Source organism: Suricata suricatta, chromosome 13, assembly GCF_006229205.1.
Source record: "Suricata suricatta isolate VVHF042 chromosome 13, meerkat_22Aug2017_6uvM2_HiC, whole genome shotgun sequence".
NCBI classification, from domain to species: domain Eukaryota; kingdom Metazoa; phylum Chordata; class Mammalia; order Carnivora; family Herpestidae; genus Suricata; species Suricata suricatta.
The window spans coordinates 89,101,734-89,113,825 of NC_043712.1; the positions used below are offsets into that span (position 1 = coordinate 89,101,734).

At 64.4% G+C, this 12,092-nt stretch overlaps 1 protein-coding gene across 2 annotated transcripts in view; it reads right to left on the bottom strand.

Annotated features, from left to right (window-relative positions):
- The window catches only part of PHF2 (PHD finger protein 2), a 44,712-nt gene that overhangs the window by 12,433 nt on the left and 20,187 nt on the right, over window positions 1-12,092 (bottom strand). For both annotated transcript variants that reach the window (XM_029921085.1, XM_029921084.1), the window contains exons 4-12: window positions 10,185-10,345; window positions 8,237-8,378; window positions 5,951-6,137; window positions 4,986-5,148; window positions 4,420-4,507; window positions 4,001-4,107; window positions 2,758-2,849; window positions 1,934-2,023; window positions 513-881 (exon numbers count right to left, since the gene is read on the bottom strand). In XM_029921085.1, coding sequence (XP_029776945.1) covers window positions 513-881; window positions 1,934-2,023; window positions 2,758-2,849; window positions 4,001-4,107; window positions 4,420-4,507; window positions 4,986-5,148; window positions 5,951-6,137; window positions 8,237-8,378; window positions 10,185-10,345 — 1,399 coding nt within the window. The remainder of the gene's footprint in view (window positions 1-512; window positions 882-1,933; window positions 2,024-2,757; window positions 2,850-4,000; window positions 4,108-4,419; window positions 4,508-4,985; window positions 5,149-5,950; window positions 6,138-8,236; window positions 8,379-10,184; window positions 10,346-12,092) is intronic.

The window sequence follows — 12,092 nt, forward strand, 5'->3', positions numbered from 1 at the left end:
TCACTCATCTATCCACTCAACCACCCACCATCCCATCCATCTGCCATCCGCCCACCCACCCATCCATTCATACACCCATCCATCATCCATCCACCCACCCATCCATCCATCTAGTCCATCCATCCATCCGTCCATCCATCCATCATCCATCCACCCACCCATCCATCCATCCATCCATGCACTCTTCCCTCCTTCTGCCCTCCCTCCCATTTCCTGCCATCTATCTGCAGGATAGATGCCAAGAACTGCCCCCATCGCCAGTCCCCTTTCTCTGTCCCCCACTGCCCTCTCATGAGTGCCTGGCCCACCTCGGGTCTTAGCCAACACTTCGACCTCAAGGAAGACTCAGCCAGCTCGCCCCCCTGTGGGACCCCATGTGGCACCCACATCCTAGCACAGACACCACAGCCCACCTGCCCTGGGCCTCTAGTACACAGACGCAGCAGCCCCGGTTCTGAGGCCAGCCTCTGAGGCATCTATCGACCCTCTGACAGCAGGATGAGACCACGCACCTTGCTTTTCTTGGGTGGCTCGATCTTGGTCAGCGCCTCCTTGGTGTGGGCCTCTAGCAGGTCCAGGTTGGGGATGGTGGGCGAGGCAGCCCCCCTGCACTTCTTCCCTTTCTTCTTGCCCCCATCCTTGAGCTTTAGGGGCTTCGGGGGCTTTGGGGGCTTCGGGGGCTTGGGAGGTTTGGGGACTTTGGACGGCTTGGGCATCTTCATGGTTTTGGGAGTCTTTTTCTTGGACACTTTCTCCAGAAAGGACCGAGGAGGGCTGGCCTCAATAGGGGATGGGGGCTCCTCCTTCTCCCGGTCCCCAAAACAGACATCATCTGAGGAGATGGCTGGGGTCACTTCAGGTCGGGTGGCCTTGGAGGCATTCTGGGACAAGGAGAAGGAGACGTGGTCAACCACCTCCTGCCAGAAGGGCCTCAGCCCAGGCTGTGGGAGACGGCCCAGCGGAAAGGAGCATCCGTCCACAGCAGCCATGAGACACACTTGCCATCTGTCCTACAGCGTCCGTATGATACACCTGTCTACACCCCCTATGGCTGACGCTCCTGTCTGTCCCAAAGCATCTGCAGGACACATCTGTCTACACCCCCTATGGCTGACGCTCCTGTCTGTCCCAAAGCATCTGCAGGACACATCTGTCTACACCCCCTATGGCTGATGCTCCTGTCTGTCCCAAAGCATCTGCAGGACACATCTGTCTACACCCCCTATGGCTGACGCTCCTGTCTGTCCCAAAGCATCTGCAGCACACACCTGTCTACACCACCTATGGGATAGCCTTACATCTGTCCTACAGTGTCCACAGGATACACCCATCTACACCACCTACAGGACACCCTCATATCGGTCCTACAATGTCCGTAGGATACACCCATTTATACCACCTGTGGGTCATGCTCACGTCTGTCCTACAGTGTCCATAACATACACCTGTCTACACCACCTACGGGACACACTGGAGTCTGTCCTACAGACACGCGTCTACACCGCCTTTGGGACATGGTCGTGTCTGTCCTACAGTATCCATATGCCATGCTCACATCTGTCTACACCGTTATGTGACACATCCATCTGCCGAATCCCTGTGACCGGATGCCGTTCGTCTACACCATCGGCCACCTGATCCCCCCAGCCCTTCGGGGGGACTGCTGTCCCAGCCCTCCAGCACAGAGCGGCTGGGGGCAGTCCAGGCTCACGCAAGCAGGGTCTCCAGAGGCTGGAACTGTCCCCCCTCCAGCCCCCTCCCCGCCCCCGTGGGGAGCCACAGAGGAGCCCCATCCCGCTTTCCCAGGGCTCCTGCCTGGCAGCCACAGCAGTCACAGGCGCCTGGGAGCCCGCACTGTGCTTGGGGCCCCGCCCCGGGGGGCGGGGTCCGGGGGAGGGGCCCTCTCAGACACGGCGGCCCGGGGCAGCCCTACCTCGCTGAGCCGGATCTCTTTGGCGAGGTCTTTGATGAGCTGGGAAGGCTTGAAGTGCTCCGGGAGTTCGTCCTCGTGCTCCGCCAAAGCCTGAAGGGCAGCACATGCAGGCCCCGGCTGGGGGCTGAGGCCGCCTTCCAGGCCCCACCGCCCCGCCCCCTTCCCACCCACAGGGGCCCTCCGACCCCGGCCCCCCCAGACAGGCAGGGAGAAGGCTCTGTGGTGACCCCCCTCCACAGGTGGAGCCACGAAGCCCCAGAGAGGGTGACGTGCCCGGGGCCTCTACCAGCTGTAGAGCGGACATGGGCCGTCCCTTCTTCCTGAGAGCAAGGCCACTGCACCTGGCCATGTGGCTGAGGTGGGACGGACACCAGACAGGGTGCCACAGATGTGGCTATAGGACGGCCCTGGGGGGTCACCGGACAGTGCTGCTGGGGGACACAGGGGAACAGGCAGTGCTGCCGTAGGGGGCACGATGAGGGGACACAGCGTAAAGGGGTGCCCCCATCACAGAGCGAAGCCCGTTCTGAGCTGATGCCTCCTCGATGGGCCCCCTTGCACCCCTCCCGCCCCTCGAGCCCACTCCGTGTTATCTCTGCCACCCCCCCCCCCCCCCCCCCCCCCCCCCCCCCCCCGCCCGCCCTGACTCTCCAGGCCCCTGGGCTCCGACGCCTCGGGCAGACCCTGCTCCCCCCACCCCTGCCCCCGCCACAGATGAGCCGGTGGCACCCACCTGCTCTGCACAGCCTGGTTCTCGCTGGAGGACCGGCTCCCCGCCAGCCACCCGCCCCTCTGCCAGGCTCACACCTGGCACATCTCCCTACCTGCTTTTTTGTCCATGATCTAAAAGCGCCATTGAGAATTTTAGCTCCTTGGACTAAATGTGGGGGCAGCTGCTTCCCAGATCTGTGAGCACCTGTGTGGGGAAGCAAGAGGCGTTTGCTCAGGTGGGCATGTGGGCGCCCAGCCCCGCCCGCCCTGCCCCTACCGGTGACACCACGCTGTGGGGGGGGGGGGCGGAGTCCGGGAGACCCAACTGCCAACAGCTGCTCTCGGAACCTCGGGGACAGTCCCAGGTGCCCCGCAAGGGAAGGCCTGGTGCTCCCACCATCCACCCACGGGGCTGTTCAGGCAGGGGCCCCTCTCCACGTGAGGGGACACAGTGCACCCACACCTCACGCTGCCCCTGCACGGCTATGGCAGGGGGTGGGTTCCAGCCGTGGCGGGCCAGGGCAAGCACGGTCCCGGTCCCGGAGACTCCCCTTCCGACCGGGGAGCTCACTGCAGAGGCCGAACCTCTCTGAGTCACTGGGTGACAGGGGTGCGGGCCCATGGTCAGTGGTCACCCCATGAGACCGTCTCCAGGGTGGGGCTCTGCCTGCACTGCCCCATCCTACCTCCGTGCCGTGAGCCCTCCTCCCTGCTCCCCCGCAGGACTGGACTGTCTCTTAGACACGCCCCTGCCAAGGTGAAGGGCTCTGCATTGGGGGCCCAATGGATGAATTTCATTGAAACCTGGCCAGCCAAGACTGAGGTTGGTTTTTAGCTTTCCCACCTCAAACAGGAGCCAGAGCGCCTCCCCAGAGGAGGGGCCTCAGCTCCAAGTGAGAGCCAGGCACTGATACTGAAGACCTGGGGTGCAAGGCAGCTGGGTGTCCACGGGCGGCAGGGACCCAAGGGGCCCACCCATTTCCACTAGCCTCCCTGGGGACCCCAACGTGCACACCCACCCCCTATATGGCAGGGACGTCTTAGGGGTCCTCAGCTGGCAGCAAGGAGCCAGGCAGCCCCCCAGGCCTCTTGACATCCTGACTGAGCCCCACCAGGAGCTGAGGAGGTTGCACACACCAGGCCCGGGGACACACCAGTGTTCTCTCCGAAACATGAACCGCCCTGCCTAGCACCACCCAGCCCCACACTGCAGAGCGGGGCTCAGGCTCCCGTCAAGGCTGTGCTCAGCCCACCCCAGGCTCTGGCCATCCTGCCACACACGGGGGGAGCCCTTACCCCACGGGTCCAGGCTCCCCCCGGAGCCACAGGCGGAGGCGCCGGGCCGGGAGTCCGTACCTTTAAACGCCTCCAGCAAATGCTTCCCCATGTACCAGCAGGCAGTTTCAAAGTTGGGAAACTGAGTCAGGCTGCCAAGTTTCAATCTCCTTTCCACTTCATATGCCCTGGAAACCACAGCAAAGAACTTTCCAGAGCACTGAGCTCTCAGGAGGTGACACTAAGGGTGAGCCCACGTCACAGCCCACCAGTCACAGCCATGACAAGGCCACACCATGGCTATGCTCCCCCAGCCTCTACAATGGGCCCAGCGCAGGAGGGAGGAGCAGGGGACCACATGGGAAGGAGCTCCATGGGCCAGAGCCACAGGGGCTATGTAGGGACCAGGCCACTCGGGGACCCCGGCGAGGTCATGGCCCACCTCCCAAGGAAGAGGCCAACGGCGCCGCCTGCCGGAACCCAGGCCAGCAGGGCCCTACCTCATCTGCATCTCCACGCTCAGGCTGTGGAGGAAATGTCCCGCGAAGGCCAGGCAGTCCACGGGCGTGAGCGTGGCGTAAATCCAGCCTGGGGAGACAGGGAAGTGGCGCTCGAGGCTCCTTCAGCCTGTCCCGGCGTCCCCGTCCCCGCTGGCCGGGCTGCTCAGTGCACTTCCTGCCTGGCACAGAACCAGGAGCTGTCCGGCGTCCCCGACCTCCACACACGGGCTTGGGGGGGCCAAGCGGGGCTGCCACAGCCCTGGGAGAGCTGGGCTGGCCCCAGACTGTCCTCGGAGGCGAACTCGGCCACATGGGGACGTCCCCCCGGGGGAGGGAGGGGTCTCCCAGGAAGGACTCCAAACACCTAAATGAATGGGAGTGTGAGGCCTCATTCGGATCCTGACTGGAAATGGAGGGAAGACTGTAACTGTAATTAGGAAATGTGAACGGCGGCCGCTCAGCCGTCCGTCTCCAGGTGTGGTGACAGCACTGACGGCCTGGGCGTGCCAGACGCCCCCTGGGGGAGGGGCCGAGCCTCCTGCCCCCGGGGCGGCCGGGGCGCTCACCTGAGGGGATGAAGAGCGTCTGGCCCTGCTTCAGGGTGCACTTGTAGCACCTGTCCACCTGGTCTGCGAAGAACATCTCGCTGTGGTTCGCGGCCGACTGCCAGCGCTCGTACAGGGAGATGTTGGCCGACGCGGGCTTGATGAGATAGAAGATCTTCTCCCCCTGCCAACGAGAGCCCACTGGCAGGGCCCGCTGCAGCCCGGGGGCCGGCGGGGCGGGGCACCACAGGCAGGGGGCGGCGCTGGGGGGCAGAGCCGGCCAGGGGCGCTGGGGGTCTTGGCGGTGCGTCCTGGCCCGAACACCATCCCTTCCCTGACACGTTGGGGCCACGCGGGCCCTGCAGTTCGGAGCCCGGACACCACGCACACATGTCCGGGACGCTGGGGGCGCCGCGTGAGCAGGGCAGCCCCGCTGTGGGACTTCCCGGGAAGCCCTGCCCCTGAGAGCCTCCTGGGTCCGGGCTGCAGATGGAAGGACGGCCCCCACGGCTGCCCCCGGGGCGCCACAGGGCCAGGGCCGCAAGCCCGGCAGCCCACCGAGTCAGGCTCAGGCGGGCGTGGAAAGACCCGAGGCCGCGCTTGAGCCCCAGACTCAGGGTCCCCTTCGTTTGTCTCTGGATCTCCCTCGTCCCCTGGCAGGAGCCCCCAGCTCTCCCCGCTCTCGTGTGGGCTCCCACACACGTCCCCTCGCCCCCTCTTCCCGGAAGCTGTCCCCGCACTGCACAAGCTCCCCTAGGGGTCTGAACTGCGGAGCGCAGGGCCCCCTCCAGGGGCCTCCTCGGATTGCTCCCTGAGCCTCACCCTTCCCCAGAAGAAGGCAACATGTCTGTGCGGCTCTGGCCACCAGGCACCCCCACCCCCACCTCCCGAGGGCTGGAGAAACCCCTGCCCCGAGTCGCGCAGGCGCTGGCCCCTGAGGGCCGTGGGGACCGCAGGCGGCCTGGCTGGTGGAGGCAGTGCCCCACCTTGAGCACGTGGTACCAGGCGGAGGCGCCCCCCGAGTCGATGTGGAAGTCGGTGTAGCTGTCCTTCACGCAGATCAGACAGTACTTGGTCACCTTGGGCTTGGCCAGCAGCGCGTCATCCGGCCAGCAGGTCTCCACCCAGGACAGCTTCTTGACGATGTCAGGCGGCTCCACGAAACTGGACATCCTGGGTGGGGACAGGAGGAGGGGCACTGGGCACAGGAAACGCCCCCACACCTGCCGGCCCCGGTGGGAAAGCTGCGCCCCGCCCTGGGCTAGGTGACACTGCCCCATCTTCCAGACAAGCAAACGAAGGTCCTCGGGGGCAGATCGCAGGCAGGTGCCCGACAGTCTCTCCGTCCAAAGTTGGGCACAGGGAAAGCCAGAGATGGGGACGGTCCAGGCAGCCCACGAGGGGACAGCCTGGCATTGCTCTCCAGAGCAGACCACAGGGGCCTGAGGCTCAGAGCCACGTGGGTCACTGTCAGACCCAGAAGATGCAGAAAGGCAAAGGCGACCTTTTCAATGAGATGTCACTGCCATGACTAAAATGCCAGTATCGCATCAGTGTTGTCCACGTCAGCAGCCCTGCGTGGTGACACACCCATGCCCTGGCTGCAGGGCAGGGCGGGACCGCACAGCTCCGCACCGAAGCCCATGCCCGCCCAGACAAGAGCGTCGCCGACCCCACGCCAGGCCCCGCACCCAGCTCCCCAGACCTCAGCAGCACACCCGCGGGACATCTCCGGCCTGTCCCAGGCTGGCGTTCCTCTGTCCCCGAGCCCTCCTCGCCCTGTCCATGCCCACAGCGACCCCCGGCCCTCCGCTGCCACAGGAGACGGACGCTCTGCACACCACACACCAGCGCCTCCCGCCACGGCCACAACCGCCCTCGTTTCCGTGCCAGACGGCGCCTCGGGCCCACAGCCAGTCTGCCCTCCTGTCACCGGGGCTGGCTGCCCTCTGCAGCCTCCCGGAGTGGACGGATGGGGTCCCACAGCCCCCAGGCCCCTGAGGCCACCCTGGATGACAGTGTGGAGGTGACAACAGATGTCCACATAATTGATACGTTATTGTCACAGCAGGTGCCTCTGGGGTCACTGCAGGATCCCCAGGCCACAGGCCCTGACACAGCCACAGCCAACGTCTTCAGGGACCCTGGAGGCCACCCTCTCCCTCTTGACGGCCCTGGTGCCAAGCCCACAAATGGCCTGGTGTGAAGTGTTCGTGACCCCTGGGATCCTCAGACCAGGCCTGAGGACACGGGAGGCACCACACATTTTCTGCCAGCCAAGGGATGGCCCCAAGGGGAAACCCCACACCGAAGCACCTGCTCCCCCAGCTCTGCCACCCTGGCAGCTCTCTGTGACGCCCCCAGGCTGGCCAGCAGACCAAGCTCCTGAGTGCGCTCTCACCGGAACTCAGCCTTGGAGGAAATCCTGCTTGTGAACTTGCAGGAAGCTTTCTCCCGATATGCTAATCCATCCTATTTCCCTTTACACCTTTGCTGTCGGGAAGCTCAAACAAACCCCAGCATGCAGTTACAATATCCTGTCCAGGCTCCTGGCACAGTTCTGTACTCTCCTTCTCATTGTGGTTTTCAGTAACTCTTTTTTCCTACCTGCCCTTCTGCCCACAAGCTATGCGGCTGTCGTGTGAGCTTTTCAGAAGTCAGCCAGGTGGAAAGGGTGTGAAAATAAAATCATGCTTAAACTAAACCATCATCAACAATTCAGATCTCACGCTGAGCAAGGGGCCAGCTGGAGAGCAGAGAGGATCTGACGGGGCGGGGGGAGGCGGGGCCACAGCACAGCAGTGGTCCTGGGGACAAGGGGCAGAGCCGGCGGCTGACCAGCCCCTGAGGACACAGAACTGGGCCTCGGCGGTCCAGACGGCCCCAGCGCAGGCCCCAGCGCAGGACGCTCCGGTCTGAGAGCCGCACCAAGCGGGACAGGCCTGGCCCCAGGGGCTCAGGCTGGGACCTCGGGAAGAGCAGGCGCGGCGCACGACGCTGCTGTGCTGACAGCGTGCATTCGAGAACGCCTCTGGGAAGGAGTGCAGCGCGTGCGGGAGCATGTGGGGCTGGGGGTGTCTGCGCAGGCGCCAGGGTCTCAGGGAATGTCACGCATGGGTGTGAGCTCGTGCATTCTGGAAGAATCTACGCCACGCTGTTGCTCTGGGGGCAGCCAGAGGGGGAGGCCCCATTTTGCCGCTCGTGTTGTTGGACTGTCGTGCTGCGTCACCTCCAGTCTCGCCAAGAGACACAGAGCGGCCCGGCGCCCCCACCTGGTGTCGGAGAACTCGAGGCTGGTGAGGTTGAGCACGCGCTTGCGGTTGGTGCTGTAGTAATAGTCCACAAACTCCTTGAGCTTCATCTTGCAGTCCTTCTGCTTGGCCACGTCCGTCACGTCCACGCTCCGCTCCGGACCTGCAGGCGGGTGGGGGGCAGTGAGCGGGGCGGGGGCTCCCCACTGAGAGGCCGGGCCGCCGGAGGTGCGCGGCAGACGGGAACTCCAGATAAACACCATGGGTACACTTCCATTTTGAAATTAAAAAACTTTTTAAAAACCCTATACTTCTAGGGCTCCAACTTATTCTGAAAACTGAGAAGTTAAAGGAAAAACATTTTCCCCACATTTTCTGTAGTTGATGAGGAAAAGTTCAAGGTAAAAATCGCTGATGACAGTTGTTTCCAGAGAGTCAAGGAACTGGTGAGGGTGAGCCCGTGACACGGACTCATAATTCGTAGTGGGAGAAGGGTGCACAGGACTGACGGCCTCGATCCCCCCCCCAACTGTCCCCAGGGGCCACTTGGACCCCAGCTGCAGGCTGACGGGCACTTCTGTGCGGGCAGCCAGGCGCCCCAGCCCCTGAAGGGGCCCGCCGTCCACCTGAATGCGAATCCCAGCGTCTGTCCAGGTGGGGCAGAGGAGCGAGTGATGTGACACCACGGGCACGCGGTCAGCCAAATCCCCCACAAGGGCCCTTCTCTAGGCCCAGCAGCGCCCCCAACCCTCAGGAATGGGAGGTGCTGGGAGGCGTAAACACCACATGCAGTCCGTGGGTCTGGTCTGGGCTCCGACTCAAACAGCTGGGCCTGAGGGGCGCTGGGGGCACCTGCGGGCGACCGGAGCGAGGCTCCGAGCTCCCGCGCGGCCGGCAGCTGTGACAGCGTGAGAGCAACCGCCACGCGTGCAGGGGAGGCCGCGGGAGAAGCGATGTCCCCACCGGAGCTTTGCTTTACATTTTGGGGGCGCGGAGAGAGTCAGCTGACCTCTCGTGGTGCTGTGCATGGGAAGTTCACTTCCCCTGGTTTCTGTGTGCGCATGTGCGCATGCGTGTGCGTGCACGTGTGCACGTGTGTGAAAAGCCCATAAGCAAACAAGTAAGGAGAAGGGAAAGCGTTTACAACACAAGCCTCTAAACCACATGCTCAGCTCAGCTGCCCCCGCGCACAGTGCCCGCTGCGCCCTCTGCAGCGGCCGACCGGGGCCTGGGTGGCACCGGGGCAGGACACCAGCTCACCAGTGAGGCCCGGCGCCTGGCGCGTGTGCACTAGAGTTCAGCCATGATTCCCGGGGCTGCGGCCGGGCAGAGATGGCCCAGGCGGGGGTCCGTTCTCTCTGCCTGCCACCAGGGGCCTGGGCATCTGACTTCTCAGGCTCTGTCCTGTTGCACGGGCCACACCCCGAGCCCCAGCCACCATGAGGGCCTCAGAGCCTGGGCCGCACAGCCCCCACCTCACAGACGCTGCCCAAGCACACACAGGTTCTTCTCTTCACCCGGAGGGGTCCCGACCGAGGGTGCCCACAGTGCTGGGAGCTGCCAGGGGACACGAGACAGGCCGGACAGGGCGGCATCAGCGGGAGCCAGAGGGATCCGGACAGGAAGGGTCCTGGGTCAGACCAAGGAGGCCCCAGGCCGGCCCAGGAGAGGCTGAGGGGGACGCAGCACAAACCTCAAAGGCGGGGACCATCTATTACCACCATTAGCACCCAACGGAAATGGGTTTTGCAGCTGGAACAAGGAAAGGGTCCCAAAACAGCCCCATTTTGCACCAGAATAACTGATGGGGGGATGGGAGGGCCAGGGTCACATGCCATTTTAGTGGGACATGGGGTCTAATTCGAAGAAGAGTGGCCTGAATGGACACAGAGACCCCGTGTCACACAGCTCACACAGCACGGGGACCAGCCAGGGCCTACAGCAAGCAGGCCCCAGGGTGGCCACTCACCCACGTAGTTCTCGACGTCACTGACGTAGAAGGTGGGGGCCGGCACCGCCAGGCCCAGCCCGTCCTTCTTGGGGACGAGGATGGGCTCCGTGAAGCCGTGTTCCTCCATGTAGCCCAGCGTGAGCTGGCTGCCGGGCACGCGGACCACCACGTCTTCCGCACTGTGGGAAAAGTAGGGGTCGGACGTCATGCTGGCCAGGGTGCCGGCCCTGCAGCGCCGGGACCAGCCTGGATAGGGCCTCAGGGCCGGAGACGTGCAGCCGGAGCCCCCACATCCTGGGAGGAGGGCTCCCCCCCAGTACCACGCCCAGGGTCACAGGGCAGACGCAGTGCTGTCCACACATCCATCACGGACGTCGGACCTCAAGGTCCAGGAAGCCCAGGATGGGAGCACATGGAGACCAACCCTCCTCCCAGGACAGAGAAAGGCAGAATCGTGAGCAGGATCCCTCCCCTGCCCCGGGGCCCCCCACCCGCTCCATACCATCCCTCTCATGTGCACAGAGAGCAGACCCTGGGCAGAGGGAGGCTGGGCTGAGGGCACGGCAGATGGAGACAAACCCCTTCCGGGTAGAACACACCCCCTGCAGAAGCCAAACACAGGGTCCGCCAGCAGCTGGGGTGCTGCGGTCAGTGGTGTGTGCTGGGCACTGCCCGGAGCACTGGGACCTTTGAGGCCCAGCTGGAGAGCCCCCATGGTGACACTGGAGACGCTTCCATGAGACAAGCATGCAAGGCCATAGCTCTGCTCTCAGTGGGGGAGATGGAGGGGTCAGCATTGGGGCGGCCTGCCCAGGCCTAGAGGGGCAGGACTGAGAGGCATGGGCTCTGGACAGAAGGGAGGTGCCAGCAAAGCCCAGGAGTTGGGAGAATGTGCCCAGGGGTGGGGAGGGAGAAGGGGACGGCAGCCAAGGGCAGAGGGTGAGTGGGCTGAGCGCGCAGCAACTGAAGCGGCCTATCTGCCCTGGAGGTGGCCTCTGCCTGCTGCCAAGGGCGCCCGGGAGCCACCGGAGAGCTGGAGCCAGAGGTCGACCGGCCGTGGTGCAGATGGATGGAGGCTGCGGTGGAAGCAGGCTGGGCACCGCGACCAGGGAGGAGGAGGCTCGGCTCATGGGCCAGGAGGCAGCCGTGAGTGAGAGGACAGAAGGCCAGGGCGGTGGCGGCAGATGGCGGAGCGACCAAGGGCTGGGGGAGGGCAGATGTGTGCGGGGCAGACCCAGAGCTGGCGTGGGGCAGGAAGGTCGGTGCTCAGAGGCTGGAGAGGGAGGCTGAAGCCGCTGGCCAAGGGGCAGCCGGGGGGTCAGGGGCACGGGCATGAACTCTGAGGGCTGGGGACGAGAGCAGAGTCCCCACAACTCCCAGGGAGAGCGGTCAGGAGGAGCGAGGAGGGGCAGGGGAGGACAGTCCGGGGAGCACGGTGCTCGAGGAGAAGGGGCTGCGAGGCCACGCTCCGCCGCGAGGGCAGTGAGGGTGAGCACAGAGGAGAGACCCCTGGGCTGGACCACGTGCCGAGAGCATGGGGCGCAGACCGGGGTGGGTGGCAGGTGCACAAGCTGTGCTGGGAGCGCTGGGGGAGTGCAGGCAGCCGGGGCGGCCGGAGGGACCCCGCACCCTCGTGTCACACAGCCCCTGGCTCCAGGTCTGGGGCTGCAAAACCAACCCAGGCTGGTTCTGCGGGGACCCCTCCCCCCAGGGCACACAGGCCGCCTCACAGAACGACAGAAGACGCGTTGGCCAGAGCGCAGGGCGGAGGACTGTGCACGATGGACAGCTGGGAGGGGACGTTAAGACAAACGTACTAAGCACATTCGCAGGGATGACGGGAGAACGCTGCAGGGAGCAGGGAGGGGGACACAGAGCAGGCAACATTGACAATGATCAGGCAGAAATTCTAGACATGAAAAACAT